We start from the raw sequence: 21,197 nt of genomic DNA on the forward strand, positions 1-21,197 counted from the left end.
TACAGATCAGCTACTAATGAAACACTAAACAGACTAAACTCTCTTCACCATTCTTCTCTTTGATTTGCACTGGATGTACCATACAGGACCCACCATTGTGACCCTCTACTTAAAATCCAATCTCACATTACTTGATGCAAGACGAAATCTACATCGGGCTCTGCTCATTCATAAAATCTTAATTGGCAAATGTGCGCGATAGCTACTTCATAACCCCCATTGCCAACCCGAATTAACCGAAGACGTCCATCTAATGCCCTTCGAACTATCCCAAGAACAAGAATTGGATCTCGTGACAAAGGCTTTCCCATTGCAGCAACAACGTTTTGGAACATATTTGTTTCCTCCTTAACTTCGTAAATCTTCCTTCAAAAAATATCCTGAGGCAGACGATTCGTGCTGGATACAACTGTATTTGCCAATGTGATTTGTAACTTTCATCCTTCCTAATGTATTGAAGTTCAATTTTAATCTGCCATTTGATGGTGTGGTCTGGGACTGTTCTTGCTGTTGTTTGGCTTCCTTGCCCAAGATTGGGAATAGGTACAAATTGAACTTATATATTTTATCTGTTTTATTTATATTTAGTGATTTGATTTGCTTAACGTTCCCATACTCTGCACTCCTATCGTTTTTTGTATCGTTTGTGGTAACTTTCTGACCCGCCCATACTGGGCATCTATGAAACAGAACTTCACATCTCATCGGATTTCTCCAGGATAAATAAGGTTTCTAATCCTGATGTGTTTTTGATAATTCGGCTTTCATGGATCTTGTTGGCAGAGTGTGACGATGAAGCCGAGGGAAGGCACGCCAAACTGAAATTAACATTTGTCGAGTCGTCTCAGCCGAAGGACGCGGACTCTTGCGTAGAACGCAGGGAGGTCGCTCACCCTCCTCTGCTGCCCCCAGCGTGGGCCTCCATGCCCCTGCCAGCCGTGCTGTCCACCCCCTGCCTCCACTCTTCGGGTCCAGGCTCAAGATCTTGGTCTTCCCTGTCCATGACTTGGTTGCCTCTCTACGCACAATCCGCGTGGAAACTGTTCCCTGCGCAGTCTCTTGAGTTGCGTGTCTTCGCTTAACGAGCGTTCTTTTTACGAGAATTCGCTAGAATGGTCAATTTCAATTTCGCCTGATTTGTTCACAAAACGAGCGAATGTTCGCGTAACGAGCGGCAGGGGGGTGCACTCGTGTAATGTGTGGGTGGGGGAGGAGTAGGTGGAGGGAGCGGTGGCGCAACGGTTAGCGCGCGGCGCTACGACCCCGGCGACCCGAGTTTGATTCCCCCTCACGGCCAACACAAGTGATGGTTATATAAACCGGTCCTGGGCCTCCCCTAGGACGAATCAGATACAAATGAGAACCTGGTGGGGTGTGTAAAAACATCGCCACGAGTAAGACAAAGGTGGCCGGGCGTGGTGCTGGCCACCCACCCCCTCGTGTGCCGTGTCGGCCTTCATAGGCGCTCGCTAACAGCACTTGCCCCAACAGTCTATTACATGCTATACGGGGGACCTTTGTCCTTTTGTTGTGTATGTATGAGAGAGCGAGAGGGTTGTGCGATTGCGTGGAGAGAGTATGTGCGAGTGATTTCAAATATGTTGCTGTAAGGAGGTGATATCATAGGCTATATGGGGGATCTTGCACAGTGGTTGTTCATGTGTGGTACAGTAAGTGTTAAATGTGGTGTTTCATACCTTAATTTTAAAATGATACAGTCATTTGTATTTCGCATGTTAAAATGGAAAATTTGGGGGCTGAAACGGATCTCAGCTTTTAACATGGGAGGGAGTCAGTGGGAAAACGACGGTCGTTTACCGATACATTTTCGGAGAACATATCTCGCTCGTTAAGCGAGACACGCCTGTATTTAGATACAGTGTAAATCCACGTGTTGTAGACACCCACAGACTCACATAGAGACCCACAAAGAGACCGATATTCCCACATAGAGACCAGAAGACCCACACAGAGACGCATACTGTACATCGTCTCACGTGAGGATCCACAGACGCACGCAGAGACCCACAAGACGGAGCTATGAATTTCTCTCTGTACTACATGTATTCGCAGTGTCTGTACAGCGTCTTCAGATGAAATCGTTTTGGCTGTTGCTGTGGTCATTTGTGTTTTGATGGCAAGCCGGTACCGGTTTTGTGCCGTGTTTTTCTTTTCCATGCGAAGAATACGCGCGCACACACACGAACACACAAAAATCCCCAGATTTTAAACCACGCGACTATAAAGCCACGCGATACTGTTCAACCGTAGCCTGCGCTGTGACGCGCGCATTGACTCGAGGTGACGATGGGAATGCCCGCCCGTGTTGTTTTTGAGACGCGCAAAGGCGCCGGCTGGACCGGGTCCCCAGAGTCGGGCGAGCCGCTGAGATTCAGAGGCAGTTGAGGGCCGCGTGAGCCCAGGGACGACTCCGGTCGACGCGAGGTCACCGCGAGCGCTCCAGACGGTGAGGGTCGACGCGCATCGCACGCGGCGCTGGGCCCCGCGCGGCCGCAGGGGGACTCCGCCGAGTGGCGCGGAGCTCCGCCCGGCCAATCATAAGCTGCTCGGGCACGCGGTGGCCGGGGCGCGCGGTGGCCGGGGCACGCGGTGGCCGGGGCGCGCGGTGGCCGGGGCACGCGGCGGCCGGGGCACGCGGCGGCCGGGGCACGCGGGCTACATGACCCAGCCAACGCAGCCTTGCCTGCCGGAGGAGCGCACTGATGAGAATGTGTCCAGATCTTTCAAGGATTTGTGAGCTCCTCACACAATCCAGCCTGGTTAAACCCAAGGTGGATCGTAGGCAGGCCAGCATGAATGTTTCAAACCGGCGCATATTTTCCATTAGAGTGGTCCATGTTTCGCAAGCATAGAGAAGGGATGGCGTGACCGTGGCCGAGAAGACCCGAAGCTTCGTGCGGAGCGACAGACCAGGTAGCTTCCACACAATATTGTGCGGCCAATTAAAATAAAACGCCGCCCGACTGATTCGGAGTGAGACTTCTGTTGTCAAATCGGAGCTGGTTATAAGCACATATAGAGCTATCTAGAGCCACACGGACACCCACTGATTCACATAGAGACCCCTGGACTCACGTAGAGACCTCTAGACTCACATAGAGCCCCCTAAACTCATGTAGAGACCCCTATACTGACATACAGACCCTTAGACTCACATAAAGACCCCCAGACTCCCATATAGACCCCTAAACACACAAAGAGAACCGTAGATTCACATAGAGACCTCTAGAATCAGGTAGAGACCCACAAAGATCGATGTGAAGTAGAGGTATCGTCGCAGCGATTCACCGACAACAGCAGCCACACGAAGAAAAAGGCGGCGGCTTGGTGACGCGAGGTCTCCCCAGATGCAATGGCCGCATCTTCATAGCGGGCGATGCCCCTGGCGTGACGAGGAGCCATCTGTGCGAGCTGCGGACATTGGATAGCCGACCCTCAGCGGGCAAAGGCGCATTGCGCATTCACTGAGTTAATAGCAAGGCCGATTCCACCTACGGGAAACTCGTGCACGTGCCACGGCCATGAGTCGAACCCGGATCGCGGGCACAGCAAGCAAAGCGTGCCCGAGGCAGCGCGACTCCTCCTCGGCTTGTCGGGGCGCAACCACCGCGGGGCCGCAGGGCTTGGGACGAGGGTTTGGGGCAAGGGTTTGGGGCGAGGGCTTGGGGCGAGGGCTTGGGACGAGGGCTTGGGGCGAGGGCTTGGGGCGAGGGTTTGGGGCGAGGGCTTGGGGCGAGGGTTTGGGGCGAGGGCTTGGGGCGAGGGCTTGGGACGAGGGCTTGGGGCGAGGGCTTGGGGCGAGGGTTTGGGACGAGGGTTTGGGGCGAGGGCTTGGGGCGAGGGCTTGGGACGAGGGTTTGGGACGAGGGTTTGGGGCGAGGGCTTGGGACGAGGGCTTGGGACGAGGGCTTGGGGCGAGGGTTTGGGGCGAGGGCTTGGGACGAGGGCTTGGGGCGAGGGCTTGGGACGAGGGCTTGGGGCGAGGGCTCGGGGCGAGGGTTTGGGGCGAGGGCTTGGGGCGAGGGCTTGGGACGAGGGTTTGGGACGAGGGTTTGGGGCGAGGGCTTGGGACGAGGGCTTGGGACGAGGGCTTGGGGCGAGGGCTTGTGGCGAGGGTTTGGGGCGAGGGCTTGGGGCGAGGGTTTGGGGCGAGGGCTTGGGGCGAGGGCTTGGGACGAGGGCTTGGGGCGAGGGCTTGGGGCGATGGTTTGGGGCGAGGGCTTGGGGCGAGGGTTTGGGGCGAGGGCTTGGGGCGAGGGCTTGGGACGAGGGCTTGGGGCGAGGGCTTGGGGCGAGGGTTTGGGACGAGGGCTTGGGGCGAGGGCTTGGGGCGAGGGCTTGGGTGAGGGCTTGGGACGAGGGTTTGGGACGAGGGTTTGGGGCGAGGGCTTGGGACGAGGGCTTGGGACGAGGGCTTGGGGCGAGGGTTTGGGGCGAGGGCTTGGGACGAGGGCTTGGGGCGAGGGCTTGGGACGAGGGCTCGGGGCGAGGGCTCGGGGCGAGGGTTTGGGGCGAGGGCTTGGGGCGAGGGCTTGGGACGAGGGTTTGGGACGAGGGTTTGGGGCGAGGGCTTGGGACGAGGGCTTGGGACGAGGGCTTGGGGCGAGGGTTTGGGGCGAGGGCTTGGGACGAGGGCTTGGGGCGAGGGCTTGGGACGAGGGCTTGGGACGAGGGTTTGGGACGAGGGTTTGGGGCGAGGGCTTGGGGCGAGGGTTTGGAACGAGGGCTTGGGACGAGGGTTTGGGACGAGGGTTTGGGACGAGGGCTCGGGCGAGGGTTTGGGACGAGGGCTCGGGGCGAGGGCTTGGGACGAGGGTTTGGGACGAGGGTTTGGGGCGAGGGTTTGGGACGAGGGCTTGGGACGAGGGCTTGGGACGAGGGCTTGGGGCGAGGGTTTGGGGCGAGGGCTTGGGACGAGGGTTTGGGACGAGGGCTTGGGACGAGGGCTTGGGACGAGGGCTTGGGGCGAGGGTTTGGGGCGAGGGCTTGGGACGAGGGCTTGGGGCGAGGACTTGGGACGAGGGCTTGGGACGAGTGTTTGGGACGAGGGTTTGGGGCGAGGGCTTGGGGCGAGGGCTTGGGACGAGGGCTTGGGACGAGGGTTTGGGACGAGGGTTTGGGGCGAGGGCTTGGGGCGAGGGCTTGGGACGAGGGTTTTGGGCGAGGGCTTGGGACGAGGGCTTGGGACGAGGGCTTGGGGCGAGGGTTTGGGGCGAGGGCTTGGACGAGGGCTTGGGGCGAGGGCTTGGGACGAGGGCTTGGGGCGAGGGCTCGGGGCGAGGGTTTGGGGCGAGGGCTTGGGGCGAGGGCTTGGGGCGAGGGTTTGGGGCGAGGGCTTGGGACGAGGGCTTGGGACGAGGGCTTGGGGCGAGGGTTTGGGGCGAGGGCTTGGGACGAGGGCTTGGGGCGAGGGCTCGGGGCGAGGGCTTGGGGCGAGGGCTCGGGGCGAGGGTTTGGGGCGAGGGCTTGGGGCGAGGGCTTGAGGTGAGCGCGCTGTTTGTGTGCACGGAGGCGTCTCCCGGGAGACGGCGCGGCCTGTCGGCAGACGTCAGCGGCTGGGGGATCGCCTTATCAGCCGCGCGGGGAACTCTCGGCGCCTCTCCATAGCCCAGCGATTAACACCTCACCCCACCCTCCTAGCCCAGCCAGTCACACCTCACCCACAACCCCACACTCCTAGCCCAGCCAGTCACACCTCACTCTCACCTCCACACTCCTAGCCCAGCCAGTCACACCTCACCTCCACACTCCTAGCCCAGCCAGTCACACCTCACCCCCACCCCCACACTCCTAGCCCAGCCAGTCACACCTCACCCCCACCTCCAAACTCCTAGCCCAGCCAGTCACACCTCACCCCCACCCCCACACTCCTAGCCCAGCCAGTCACACCTCACCCCCACCTCCAAACTCCTAGCCCAGCCAGTCACACCTCACCCACACACTCCTAGCCCAGCCAGTCACACCTCACCCCCACCTCCAAACTCCTAGCCCAGCCAGTCACACCTCACCCCCACCCCCACACTCCTAGCCCAGCCAGTCACACCTCACCCCCACCTCCAAACTCCTAGCCCAGCCAGTCACACCTCACCCACACACTCCTAGCCCAGCCAGTCACACCTCACCCCCACCTCATACTCCTAGCCCAGCCAGTCACACCTCACCCTCACCCCCACCCTCCTAGCCCAGCCAGTCACACCTCACCCCCACCTCACACTCCTAGTCCAGCCAGTCACACCTCACCCCCACCTCACACTCCTAGCCCAGCCAGTCACACCTCACCCCCACCTCACACTCCTAGCCCAGCCAGTCACACCTCACCCCACCTCACACTCCTAGCCCAGCCAGTCACACCTCACCCCCACCCCCACACTCCTAGCCCAGCCAGTCACACCTCACCCCCACCCCCACACTCCTAGCCCAGCCAGTCACACCTCACCCCCACCTCACACTCCTAGCCCAGCCAGTCACACCTCACCCCACCTCACACTCCTAGCCCAGCCAGTCACACCTCACCCCCACCTCACACTCCTAGCCCAGCCAGTCACACCTCACCCCCACCCCCACACTCCTAGCCCAGCCAGTCACACCTCACCCCCACCTCACACTCCTAGCCCAGCCAGTCACACCTCACTTCCACACTCCTAGCCCAGCCAGTCACACCTCACCCCACCTCCACACTCCTAGCCCAGCCAGTCACACCTCACCCCCACCTCCACACTCCTAGCCCAGCCAGTCACACCTCACCCCACTTCCACACTCCTAGCCCAGCCAGTCACACCTCACCCCCACCTCACACTCCTAGCCCAGCCAGTCACACCTCACCCCACCTCCACACTCCTAGCCCAGCCAGTCACACCTCACTCTCACCCTCCTAGCCCAGCCAGTCACACCTCACCTCCACACTCCTAGCCCAGCCAGTCACACCTCACCCCACCTCCCACTCCTAGCCCAGCCAGTCACACCTTACCCCACCTCCCACTCCTAGCCCAGCCAGTCACACCTCACCCCCACATCCACCCTCCTAGCCCAGCCAGTCACACCTCACCCCCACACTCCTAGCCCAGCCAGTCACACCTCACCCCCACATCCACCCTCCTAGCCCAGCCAGTCACACCTCACCTCCAAACTCCTAGCCCAGCCAGTCACACCTCACCTCCAAACTCCTAGCCCAGCCAGTCACACCTCACCCCCACCTCCACACTCCTAGCCCAGCCAGTCACACCTCACCCCACACTCCTAGCCCAGCCAGTCACACCTCACCCCACCTCACACTCCTAGCCCAGCCAGTCACACCTCACCCCAACCCTCCTAGCCCAGCCAGTCACACCTCACCCCCACCTCCACACTCCTAGCCCAGCCAGTCACACCTCACCCCACACTCCTAGCCCAGCCAGTCACACCTCACCCCACCTCACACTCCTAGCCCAGCCAGTCACACCTCACCCCAACCCTCCTAGCCCAGCCAGTCACACCTCACCCCCACCTGCACACTCCTAGCCCAGCCAGTCACACCTCACCCCCACACTCCTAGCCCAGCCAGTCACACCTCACTTCCACCTCACACTCCTAGCCCAGCCAGTCACACCTCACCTCCACCTCACACTCCTAGCCCAGCCAGTCACACCCCACCTCCACCTCACCTCCTAGCCCAGCCAGTCACACCCCACCTCCACCTCACACTCCTAGCCCAGCCAGTCACACCCCACCTCCACCTCACACTCCTAGCCCAGCCAGTCACACCCCACCTCCACCTCACACTCCTAGCCCAGCCAGTCACAACCCCACCTCCACCTCACACTCCTAGCCCAGCCAGTCACACCTCACCTCCACCTCACACTCCTAGCCCAGCCAGTCAACACCTCACCCCCACCTCACACTCCTAGCCCAGCCAGTCACACCTCACCCTCACCTCCCACACTCCTAGCCCAGCCAGTCACACCTCACCCCCCACACTCCTAGCCCAGCCAGTCACACCTCACCCCCACCCTCCTAGCCCAGCCAGTCACACCTCACCCCCACACTCCTAGCCCAGCCAGTCAACCTCCTCCACACTCCTAGCCCAGCCAGTCACACCTCACTCCACCTCCACTCCTAGTCCAGCCAGTCACACCTAACCCCCACCTCACACTCCTAGCCCAGCCAGTCACACCTCACCCCCACCTCCCACTCCTAGCCCAGCCAGTCACACCTCACCCCAACCTCCACACTCCTAGCCCAGCCAGTCATACCTCACCCCCCACCCTCCTAGCCCAGCCAGTCACACCTCACCCCACCTCCACCCTCCTAGCCCAGCCAGTCACACCTCACCCCCACCCTCCTAGCCCAGCCAGTCACACCTCACCCCCCCCCCACCCTCCTAGCCCAGCTAGTCACACCTCACCCCACCCACCTCCTAGCCCAGCCAGTCACACCTCATCCCCACCTCCTAGCCCAGCCAGTCACACCTCACCCCCACCCTCCTAGCCCAGCCAGTCACACCCCACCTCCACCTCACACTCCTAGCCCAGCCAGTCACACCCCACCTCCACCTCACACTCCTAGCCCAGCCAGTCACACCTCACTCCACCTCACACTCCTAGCCCAGCCAGTCACACCTCACCCCCACCTCCACACTCCTAGCCCAGCCAGTCACACCTCACCCTCACCTCCACACTCCTAGCCCAGCCAGTCACACCTCACCCCCACACTCCTAGCCCAGCCAGTCACACCTCACCCCCACCCTCCTAGCCCAGCCAGTCACACCTCACCCCCACACTCCTAGCCCAGCCAGTCACACCTCACCCCCACCCTCCTAGCCCAGCCAGTCACACCTCACCTCCACACTCCTAGCCCAGCCAGTCACACCTCACTCCACCTCACACTCCTAGTCCAGCCAGTCACACCTCACCCCACCTCACACTCCTAGCCCAGCCAGTCACACCTCACCCCCACCTCCCACTCCTAGCCCAGCCAGTCACACCTCACCCCAACCTCCACACTCCTAGCCCAGCCAGTCATACCTCACCCCCACCCTCCTAGCCCAGCCAGTCACACCTCACCCCCACCTCCACCCTCCTAGCCCAGCCAGTCACACCTCACCCCCACCCTCCTAGCCCAGCCAGTCACACCTCACCCCCACCCCCCACCCTCCTAGCCCAGCTAGTCACACACCTCACCTCCCCCCACCACCCCACCCTCCTAGCCCAGCCAGTCACACCTCATCCCCACCTCCTAGCCAGCCAGTCACACCTCACCCCCACCCTCCTAGCCCAGCCAGTCACACCTCACCCCCACACTCCTAGCCCAGCCAGTCACACCTCACCCCCACCCCCACCCTCCTAGCCCAGCTAGTCACACCTCACCCCCACCCCCACCCTCCTAGCCCAGCCAGTCACACCTCACCCCAACCTCCACACTCCTAGCCCAGCCAGTCACACCTCACCCCCACCCCCACACTCCTAGCCCAGCCAGTCACACCCCACCTCCACCTCCTAGCCCAGCCAGTCACACCTCACCCCCACCCCCACACTCCTAGCCCAGCCAGTCACACCTCACCCCCACCTCATAGTCCTAGCCCAGCCAGTCACACCTCACCCCCACCCACACACTCCTAGCCCAGCCAGTCACACCTCACCCCCACCTCCACCTCCTAGCCCAGCCAGTCACACCTCACCCCCACCCCCACACTCCTAGCCCAGCCAGTCACACCTCACCCCCACCCCCACACTCCTAGCCCAGCCAGTCACACCTCACCCCCACCCACACACTCCTAGCCCAGCCAGTCACACCTCACCTCCACCTCCTAGCCCAGCCAGTCACACCTCACCTCCACTTCCACACTCCTAGCCCAGCCAGTCACACCTCACCCCCACCCCCACACTCCTAGCCCAGCCAGTCACACCTCACCTCCACCTCCTAGCCCAGCCAGTCACACCTCCCCCCACCCCCACACTCCTAGCCCAGCCAGTCACACCTCACCTCCACCTCCACACTCCTAGCCCAGCCAGTCACACCTCACCCCCACCTCCACCTCCTAGCCCAGCCAGTCACACCTCACCCACACCCCCACACTCCTAGCCCAGCCAGTCACACCTCACCCCCACCCCAACCCTCCTAGCCCAGCCAGTCACACCTCACCTCCACCTCCACACTCCTAGCCCAGCCAGTCACACCTCACCCCCACCCCCACACTCCTAGCCCAGCCAGTCACACCTCACCCCCACCTCCACACTCCTAGCCCAGCCAGTCACACCTCACCCCCACCCCCACACTCCTAGCCCAGCCAGTCACACCTCACCCCCACCTCCACACTCCTAGCCCAGGGAGGCAATCCGCACTGTGGAAGTTGCGGGTGCCCTACGAGGCCTGGAGGCTGTGACCATCCCTCGCCCCGCTTGTCAGTGCGGCTTGGTGAAGGCGGGGAGCGCTCCAAGGCTCGCCGCTGATGGTAGCCGGAGCGTCTGGACATTGAACTCAGATCACGGGATCACAGCGCAGTGTGTCAACCACTGCGCCACCGCTCCCCCTTGGGTATCATGGCTGTATGGCTATTTTACCAGTGGCAACCACATTCATTGTCGCACTGTACTTCTATGTTCCCTGTCTTCACCAACCCGCGCTGACCAGCGTGATGAAGTATGGTGAAATCCCCTCCCTCATCCAGCAGTGGATTGGGCGAGGGCTGCCCGTGCTGTTTCCCCCTCTCTCTCTCTGTGACGTTGTGACCCGCCGCTACTGGACATCTGTGAAAAGGAACTTTACGACTCATCGGATTCCTCCTCCAGTCTAAACACAGATCCCGACGATCTGCGTGGGAGAGGCCTCGTGATGCGAGAGTGACCGTGTTGGGGCCGCTGGTCCCCGAAGTCCCTCCCTGCTCCGTGCCTATGGCAGGGGCTCCGCCGTGCGCCGACCCCTCGCTGCTCTGCGAGCAGCTGCTGCCGTCGCTGGGCTCATCGCCCGACGGCTCCCCTCCCTGGTCCGTCCCTCCGCGAGCTCGTGTGAGAGGCATAGCTCGCCGCACGCCCTCGTTCACCTGCAGACGCTGCGTTGTCTCTCCACGGATCACGCGCTATTAAACGGGGGTCGGGGGCGAACGACGCTGCCCTCACACTGCGCGAGTCCCGGCGGCGACAGACGGATCGGGGACCTGCGGACGCACCGACCCCTTCACCCACACTACGAGCGCACACACCTGCACACACGCGACACCCACTCGTGCGCCGCTCTACGCAGCGCTCACTCACGTGGTGAACCACAGTGTACACACGCGCACCCACACGCTCACACTGCACAATATCACGCGAGACCACGCTTCGCTATTAATGATTTATTATCTGATACCTGGTAATTTATGTTAAATCAGTGAGTCGACGAGGCTGGCCTACGCTGATACCTTTATACCTATTCCCGATTTATCTGCTATGATTCTAATTCACCTACTTACTCCCTGCTGGATGCCCACGGCGGTTCGTTGATCCCGTGCTCGCAGCGTGCCTCGATGCGTCTCACGGACGATCGGGTCGCTGGACTGGAGAGCGTCCTGTCGCCTGGCGCTGGAGAGAAGAGAGCGATTTCCCCTCTGCGCTCCTCTATTTATCCTCCCTACCTCAAAGGGGATGCTGCGCTGAACAATGGGCTCGCGCACCCCGAGCCCGCGCACGGCGGTTCCGGGCGCTGTTGATATGCTAATCAGTGAGCGACGTTGGCGGCGTACATCCTAATTAACCCCTTACCCTCCCTAACAATGGGGCCTGCGCGCTCAAGCGCAATTATCCCAACCCTCCATGACTATGCGCAACAGCCCCTGTGATCCCGCTATTCATGCTGTCCCGTGCCTCCCCTGCTTGCCCCGTCGACTCGTGGGGGTGTGTGTGGGGGGAAATGCGCCTCAACCGCGGTGGCCGAATGCCCCACGCCGCGACCACACCATATTAAGGCCGGCCGCAGCGCCGCGGTGCCACGTAGCACGGGGGAGGTCATCCAATTCCCTGATCGCCGGAAACCGTGAGAATTAATCCCGATAAGGGTCTCTCGGATAAAAACCGGTCGGCCAGGCGACCTCCCCTCGGAGCTCTATGGGGGGGGGAAATGAGTGCGGGTGTGTTCATGTGAGGTGAGGTGAGGGGGACGCGGGGTCGGCTCCGTTGCTTGGTGGTGGCGAGGTCGGGGATTTGGTGCCTGCCGAACGGCTTCGTGGCGGCGCAATCACAACCGCGCCGCTCTGCCACCTTGCAGCCACTTCCCGCACCTCCGACCTAGCGGGGGTGGCTACGTACGGCGCGAAAGAAGTTCCACATTGCAAGATCCCCGCCGTGTCCGTCCGGTGCTCGTCGAGTTGCATTGGGTGCCGCTCGCTGAATGAAGACGCCGGAGTGGCACTCGTCACTCACGGCAAGGTGCTTGCTGGAGGGGAACCTCAACACGTCGCTGATCTCGTCAAGGAGTAATACACCACCACCACGTGACCTCCACTCGTCCTCGCAGCAGCGGCGGCTTCTGGCTGCTGCCATCAAACAAAGACGGCGGTCACGCGGCCGTCTGGAACGCTCTTGCTTCCGATATTTGGAAACCACTGGGAGCTGCGCGCTTTTACATCATCTCGATTGACAAACTCGTTTCTTTAAAACTGCTTTTTGTGTTTAGTTTGTTGTCCAACGTACGGCGCGAAGGAAGTTCTACGTACTTACACGTACAACAAGGATGAAGACGCAGCCACTGTCCCGTCTCGACCGCCACCATTCCACTCGCCCGCCCGCCCAGTCGAGGTGGACGAGTTCACGGAACGCAAGACGACAAGAAGAGACTCTACAGAGTGGTTAATGAATCCCACTGTGGCCTTAACAAGGAAACATATAATAGGAGACGTTTCGGGCAATTTCCCTTTTTCATAGCACAACAACAACCGCCATTCGCCACTAAGTGGCAGTGAGGTCACCACGCCGCTTGTGCCAGGCTATATGCACGTTGAGGCTACGTGAAGTGTCGAACGCCCGCTGGCAGGAGGTCACAGGACAGACCCAGGTGCCACGGGTCGACTGACTGAAATGAGTGGCCGATGCACCACCTGTGCCCCCTACTGTGCCAACTTGCTGTGCTTTATACACCCGGCGCTCCACTCGTTGTTGTGAGCATCGCTCCTCCGCCCTCCGTTGTTGTCGGAGGGCGACTGCCTCCAACTGCCCAGTAGCGTCCTTCACGAGCCTCCTCCACAGAAGCCGATGTTGACACCGCTGGTACCAGTCATCGGCAAGTCCACTCAACTCCACGTCCTCCTGTACCACATCACTCTATCTCTTCTCTAGCCCGTTGCCGCGCCCGTTTAGCCCCCTCGATCCGGCCGAACAAAAGCTGTTTAGGCATGCGGTGGCTGGGCATGCGGGCTACATGACCCAGCCAACGCAGCCTTGCCGGCCGGAGGAGCTCACCAATGGGACTTTGTCCAGATCTTTCAAGGATATGTGAGCTCACACAATCCAGCCTGGTTAAACCCAGGATGGATCGTAGGCAGGCTAGCCTAAATGTTTCTAACGCCCGAAGATGTTCTATAGCACACACACACACACGTGCTTTGAAGAAGGCACATCGCTTTTACGCGCTATAAAGAAGGGCCATGGCCCGAAACGTCACCTATTTCTTACTTTTTTTTATTTTAGAGCCACAGTGCTAATGACAAAAGTGTTGAGATATGTGTTTGTTCATTGTGCACAACATCATTAAATAGGTTGCCTAATTATATCAGCATCACAAGCATGCAGCATAACCAGCGTGCAGCATACCCAGCCTGCAGTATCACTCGTGTGCAGAATCACTTGTGTGCACCATCACTAATGTGCAGTATCACTAGTGATCACCATCACTAGGGTGCAGTATCACCAGCGTGCAGCATCACCAGGGTGCAGCATCACCACCTTCAAGCATAAGTAGCGTGCAGCATCATGAGCGTGCCGGGAACTGAACTGGGTGCGACTGACCGATCGTGCGTGCTGCATCTCGCTGGAGGTGCAGGCGGTGAGGCGTGGCGAGCTGGTGGTGATGCGTGCAGATGTTGGTTGGCTGGTGGCTGGAGACACCCAGGGTTGGTGGGCGGATTCTGTGCGTGGAGGATGGTCGCTCGTGCTGCTTGGTTATCATTCATGCGGTGAAGGCGGACTCGTGCGCTAGATTCCAAGAACACAGGATGAGATGTTACTATCCTTTGTGCAAGCACTTCCAAGAGTTCATGAACAGTGAGCCTGGTGAAATTTGGGGAGCGCATCGTCAGTAGTATACATTTGGTTCCTAGGGTGTTTCGGCCTTTCACACTATACACCCTCCCCAAAGGCGGCCAGCGACAGGGTGATCAATCCTACGCTTGTGTCCCATTCCCAATTAGTCATAGGAGTTGCCTTGTTGTTGATAGCCAACATCCCATGGGACTATGCATGGCAGGGGCGTCCTCCTCCCTGAGTCAAGCATTGTTGACCGCATACCTCCTGGCCCTCTCACTTCGGGGCCCAGCTGGGGTTATTCCTCTTCATCCAGAGCCACTGACTGCTGCCTTCTGCCGCCTCCGATACAGCTCTGATTGCCGAACGCTGGCTCTGGCCCTTAATTCCCAGGTCTCTAAGCAGTCTGGTTGTAGATGTTGCCACAAAACCTCTGCAGCCCACCTCCACTGGTCGGACTTCTGTGTTCCAGCCATGATGCAGTGCTTCGGCAGCTAGATCGGCATAGCGCAGATGTTTTCGCTCATAAACCTCATCTACTGAGTCCTCCCAGGGTACTGTGAGCTCAATGATGAAGACCTTCTTGAGCGAACGGGACCAGAGCACCATGTCACTAATTATTATAAGATAGAAGCGCAGCCCTGCAATTGCTTGGGGATGCATGGTGTGAGAAAGGCCTCCGTGTCGGTCATGATGTTTGTTTGACCATACTTAACCACACTGGTCGGTGCGATTCAGACGTTACATACTCGCCACTGGTATTAGCCGTGGGAGGGGGATCGAACACAAGTGGCCGGGTTCATAGCACCGTGAACTCACCAACCACTGCGCCACCACTCCACCTGGCCAGGATCTGAACTGGTGCCATCGGAGCGGTGTTGGTTTTCGGGATGATCGGTGCACGTCAGGTGGTGCAACACTTTCTGTTTGTTCAATATCGCAGATGCCGAGCCAAGGCCCAACAACGCCATGCAGCCAGCAACAAACGGCCCTATCGCAGGTGTCACAGATCAGACCGGGAAGGTGTCTTGCGAACCTGTGACGCGAGATGACGGGAGGGAATTCCAGAGTCCAAGCATAAACAGAAGCACTGTGACCTGCAGTGCGTGATGGTTGAACACAGTGTGGTGAATGACGCACGTCAGCTGTAAATTCGTGGTGGTTACATGTCAGCTGGTGTGACGGTGTTTACATGACAGCTGGTGTGATGATGGTCTCATGTCAGCTGGTGTGACGGTGGTCACGTGTCAGCTGGTGTGATGGTGGTTACATGTCAGCTGGTGTGACGGTGGTCACGTGTCAGCTGGTGTGACGGTGGTCACGTGACAGCTGGTGTGACGGTGGTCACGTGACAGCTGGTGTGACGGTGGTTACATGTCAGCTGGTGTGACGGTGGTCACGTGTCAGCTGGTGTGACGGTGGTCACGTGTCAGCTGGTGTGATGATGGTCTCATGTCGGCTGGTGTGACTGTGGTCACGTGGCAGCTGGTGTGATGATAGTCTCATGTCAGCTGGTGTGACGGTAGTTACATGTCAGCTGGTGTGACGGTGGTCACGTGTCAGCTGGTGTGACGGTGGTTACATGTCAGCTGGTGTGACGGTGGTCACGTGTCAGCTGGTGTGACGGTGGTGACATGTCAGCTGGTGTGACGGTGGTCACGTGTCAGCTGGTGTGACGGTGGTCACGTGTCAGCTGGTGTGACGGTGGTCACGTGTCAGCTGGTGTGACGGTGGTGACATGTCAGCTGGTGTGACGGTGGTCACGTGTCAGCTGGTGTGACGGTGGTCACGTGTCAGCTGGTGTGACGGTAGTTACATAACAGCTGGTGAAAGGTGGTGACATGTCAGCTGGTGTGACAGACAGTGTGGTGTGTTGTATTGTGGTGGTGTGTGTTGGGTGTGATCGCTGGTTACTGGTGACAACTAGTGACGGATGGAGCATGTGTTGTCTGGTGACATTGTCCAGTGAGGTGCGGTATAGCCAGTACACCACGTGGCTTGACAGCTGCCTGCTCTGCTGACAGTTTTCCGGGTTACAGAGGTGGGGCTGAGCAAAAACAAACCCAGAAAAAGTTTACCGCCTCAAGGGACTTCGTGGAAAATAGGGTCACGCCAAAATATTAGCTCGTACTCAGTTATGTGTTCAATATATATAAATGCTCATAATAATAATTCATGCCCGACTTCCTTGCTGTGGGTTAGACGTTGTGGATGTAACGTCAATGTGAGCTGTGTGCCCTCCACCACCCGACACAGCCCAACCGATCCAATTGTCGCGTGGACAAGGGAGCCAATTGTTTTTTTTTGTTTTTCAGAAAATCCGCTTACGTTGAAACGTGACCAAAGTTTGACAAATCACATCCGACGTTTCGCTGCAGGAGATAACACCCAGCGTCATCAGGCATAGCAACATCTCAGAACTCCACTCAAGGTCACTGCTCGTGATGGACACTGTGGTGGACACTGCACGTGGTGGACACTGCACGTGGTGGACACTGCCCAGGGTGGACACTGCTCATGGTGGACACTGCTCGTGGTGGACACTGCCCCGTGGTGGACACTGCTCAGGGTGGACACTGCTCGTGGTGGACACTGAGTGGTGGACACTGCACGTGGTGGACACTGCCCAGGGTGGACACTGCTCATGGTGGACACTGAGTGGTGGACACTGCACGTGGTGGACACTGTGGTGGACACTGCCCGTGGTGGACACTGCTCGTGGTGGACACTGAGTGGTGGACACTGCTCATGGTCGACACAGCACGTGGTGGACACTGTACGTGGTGGACACTGCTCATGGTGGACACTGAACAATTGACCACCACGTGCAAATTGCTGACGATGTCACTCAATTCGTCGTCCTACCAGGCTTGCCTCTCGTTCGTTCCACAGTTCCTGTGATTATCTCAGAACACGTTCACGTGCAGTCTTACGCGGTCCCTGCGGCACCGCGCTCGTTTATTCCGACTTTATTTTAGTTGATGTCTCGGGTCGACACTACCACTAAAAGTATTCCAAAAAATTGCCCTAAGATGGAAATCACCGGGCAAAAGGGCAACCCAAGACCACGTGGCGCAAGGCCGTTAAGGACGAGCTGGTGACAGTGATCAACCTCTCTTGGGGCGAGCCTCAACAAGTTGCCAAGGACAGGAAGAAGTGGAGGGAACTCAGTGCGGCCTCACGTCCCGTAGGTGATGAAGAGGATTATCGCACTACTCCCTCGGCCCCGAGTCGACAGCGAACCCGTGGAATGCGAGCGCACTCCCAAGTCGGCGGATTTTTTAAATTCGAGTCGGAATCTCCGCCAAGTCGACCAAAGCGGTGAACCGTTCTGTTCGCTCCTCGGCGGCGTCGTCGTCAATTTCCCGGGCCAGGTCAGCGCCGCAATGTCGGTGCCCTGCAGCCTCTGGCGATGCTAACCGCGTTACCTCGGTGCACGACCTCTCGTCGCACTCGCTCTCTCCCCAGTGGGTAGATGACGATGGTGCTGGTGGTGGTGATTTTGTTGGCACAGCAGGGGGTACAGCTGGTGGTGCATCAGCCAGTCATCTCAGTCAGCCAACCCATGGCACCTACTGGGTCTCTCTCCAACGACACTTCACGTGGCCTCAAAGTGCACCTGGCCTGGCACACGCGCCGTGGTGACGTCTCGGTCACTTGGTGGCGAATGGCGGCTGTTGGTATTGGTGGTGTTGGTGAGTAGTCGTAGCCATCGTCTCGATTGACGATTTTCGTCCACTTAAGTCATCGTTGGCTTCAATAACTTCCCATTTGTTGACATGTTGTGCCCATCTTAGACACTGCCGATGGTGGACACTGCCCATAGTAGACACAGGTAGAGTGTTCCACCCCATTTAAATAATAAAATTAGATGTACAAATTTGTAATGCGTTCGACTGAAGAGGCGTGGGAAACCAGACAAGCAAACAGAAGGCAATCAAAAACTGGGGCCAGCAATTGCCCAGTTTTGTGACCCTGAATTGGGACTTTGAGCCAACTCCATTAATGTGGAGTCGACCCGTGCCATGGGGGAACACACAATCCCATATAGATGGAGTCCATGTGTGCTTATTCTTAGGTTTTTTCTGTAAAGTCACGTAGGTAAAAAATTTAAATTTAAATTCATAAAAGTAAAATTAAAATAAAATAAAAATCACGACGTTTCGGAGGCAACACAATCCTCCGTCTTCAGGTGGAACCGTCACAGCACGATAGCTGTATCAAGTGAGAGAAATTCCAAGAAAACAGGCCTTGTATATATACTGGTTGAGGGTGGGAGGAGCCAAGGCAGGATATTGTAGGGGTGTTAAAGAGAGGGCCCGTTATGCATGGCAGCCTATGGAAAACAAACACAGTGGGCGGGGCTACGTAAGTGCACGAGCAAGTGCTCTCTACGACGTCCGAGCCAGACACCCTGGGGGGGGCTGGTTCGAACGTTATGATCCCCCGGGGCCCCACCCCTCAGGGAGGGGTTGGGTATAAAAGGGGATGTTTCAAAGGGCTCGGCAGTTATGTTTAAGCTAAGGGAAGAAGATTGAAGACGTCTTAGATAGAGCCCTGGACTCCCCTGGTTCGATGTCCTTTTCAGGGCCGGACAGGATTGAGCCAGCGGCGTGGTCCCGAAAGCCAGAGCCGGTGCTCTTGTAAGAGCTGGTCTGGAACTCCGGGTACCGGGCCCGACTTACCAGTGTCGGGCCAGTTAGCCTCCCCTAGCCCATTAGTGGAGGATTCGGGGCTAGGACAGAGTTAGCTAGGGGTGTATCCCGAGTTATACGGGTGAGAGTGTATATGCCCACTGTCATACTGTGAAATAAATATACGTGTGCCTCAACCTCGGCGTCAAGCGTCTTCACCGGTACTTCAATATTATTATTGTGAGGTTCGGTGCGGCTGAAGCACGCTGTTAGGAATGAGCCTTTGTTGTCTAGACTGGTTGAAAAGAGTTGTTAAGGTGAGGCTGATGTAAAGGTGCGTGTAAATGGGACTGAGCCTTTTGTTATGTAGAGGTGGTGAGGCTGAAACCACTGCCAGGAATGAGTCTTTGTTGTGTAGACTGGTTGAACTGGGAGGTTCTAAAGAGTTGTTAAGGTGCGGCTGATGTAAAGGTGCGGCTGCTGTGAATGGGACTTAGCCTTTGTTATGTAGATGAAACAGCACTTTTGCTACGTTGCTGGGATTAATTCTAGATTTGCCAAATATGTGTGGTAAAACTTAAAGTAGGAAAACCAGTGTGTGAAAAAAGAAGAAACTATACGGTAACTGAAGAATAGTGCCTGTCAAATAAGATGGTCCAAATATGTGTAGTTAAATCTTTTTTGCATGGTTAATAACATCTTTCCAATGATTACTAAGTTTGGACCCATCATCACGGTTGAAATTATGTCTGTGTTTGTATATTTGGATGGCTTCATGTACAAACCTTTGATGGTAGCCAGGAGGTTTGCAGAGCACCTTGGTCTCGGAAAAGACAATTTCATGAGAGCCCACAGCGTTGTAGCAATGATCGGCAACGGCGGAAGAATCAGTTTTGCCGTGTTTCAGATCTGACTTGTGCTCGCGGACACGATCAGAGATATGACGTTTCGTTTCTCCAATGTAGCAATCACCACAACTGCAACTCAGTTTGTAGACTCCAGGGCATTGTAAGTCAGGAATGACATCTTTCACAGATGGAATTAGATCACGGATTTTATGTACTGTACTGAATCGGACTTGGATCTTATGTTTGTTTAGAATTTTGGAGATCTTTTTGGTCACGCCTGCTATGTATGGTAACGTGATAGTTTTGATCGGAGTTTCATGTGGCTGTTTCTGTATGGTGGGAGAAACAGCTTGGCGGATGGTGCGGTCAGAGTATCCGTTCATCCTGAGGGCCCGATGTACATGTCTTAATTCACTGGCCAGGTGGTGTTGGTCAGAAATGCCATGAGCTCTGTGGTATAGCGTTTTGATGAGAGAATTATTTTGAGATGGGTGGTGGTGGGAATCAGGTTTCAAGTAGGAATCTGTGTGGGTGGCTTTCCTGTAGACAGAATGTCCCAAGGATCCGTCAGGTCTCCTCTCAAACAGAATATCTAAGAATGGTAGTTTACCATCTTTCTCCACTTCCATGGTGAATCTGATGGATGGGTGTCTGGAATTGATGTGGTCCAAGAAGTGGTTCAATGCTGGGAGGCCATGTGGCCAAATGACGAAAGTGTCATCCACATACCTCTTCCACAGGGAAGGACGCAGGGTGGATGTCTGGATGGCGTCTGATTCAAACTTTTCCATGAACACGTTGGCTATTACTGGTGACAAGGGGGAGCCCATAGGGGTACCGTCATTGTGTTTGTAGAAGGTGCCATTTCAGGTAAAATAAGTGTTGGTGAGGCAATGCCTAACCAGCGCAGGTACATCCGAATTCAATCCATGTTGGACCAAGTCCTCAATTATTAATTTTAATTTTTTACCTACGTGACTTTACCGAAAAAACCTAAGAATATGAATGCTTGCAGTCACGAAAGCTTCAAATCTAGAATTACCGTATCTTGCCGAGGCCCATTCGTAAGTGCGTGTTCTTAAGTCGAGGACTGCCATATACTGAAATCGTTTCATTTCAAACCCTCTTACAAGTCTAGCTCCAATCTCAGCGCAGTCATTACATCTTTGAACCCTCCCTTCTGCGACATCGCTTTCACGATACTCACACGTCAGCTGTCCAAAACAGGGACGGAGGGTCATTGGAAATCAGTGGGGTATCTGTAAACGGATTGCCCTGCACAATTGCGCAGTGAAGGCACCGCACGAGGAAGCCGTCGTTCAGCGATGGAAGTTCACTCCAAAAACATCGCACACAAATTATTTGGCAAACATTTGAATTTTATTTGGAATTTTTGTTTGTGTGACAATGCGCGTGCCGAGTTGTCGCATTGTGGCGGGCAAATGGCCGGTGGCGACTGCACCACCACACGCAGCAGACATGGGGGGGTGGGGGGGGGGGGCACGACA

General features: G+C 57.3%; 1 protein-coding gene across 1 annotated transcript; it reads right to left on the reverse strand.

Moving 5' to 3' along the window:
• Positions 1-2,446: 2,446 nt before the first annotated feature.
• On the reverse strand, positions 2,447-13,991 carry LOC133348710 (basic proline-rich protein-like). Its single transcript, XM_061561648.1, has 3 exons — positions 13,974-13,991; positions 3,517-5,514; positions 2,447-2,563 (listed from the first exon to the last, which is right to left on the reverse strand). Exons 1-3 carry the CDS (start codon positions 13,989-13,991, stop codon positions 2,447-2,449), a joined length of 2,133 nt encoding a protein of 710 aa, XP_061417632.1.
• Positions 13,992-21,197: the final 7,206 nt, after the last annotated feature.

This window comes from Lethenteron reissneri, chromosome 28 (genome assembly GCF_015708825.2).
Source record: "Lethenteron reissneri isolate LAM-NWPU_2019-01 chromosome 28, ASM1570882v1, whole genome shotgun sequence".
Taxonomy (NCBI): Eukaryota; Metazoa; Chordata; class Hyperoartia; order Petromyzontiformes; family Petromyzontidae; genus Lethenteron; species Lethenteron reissneri.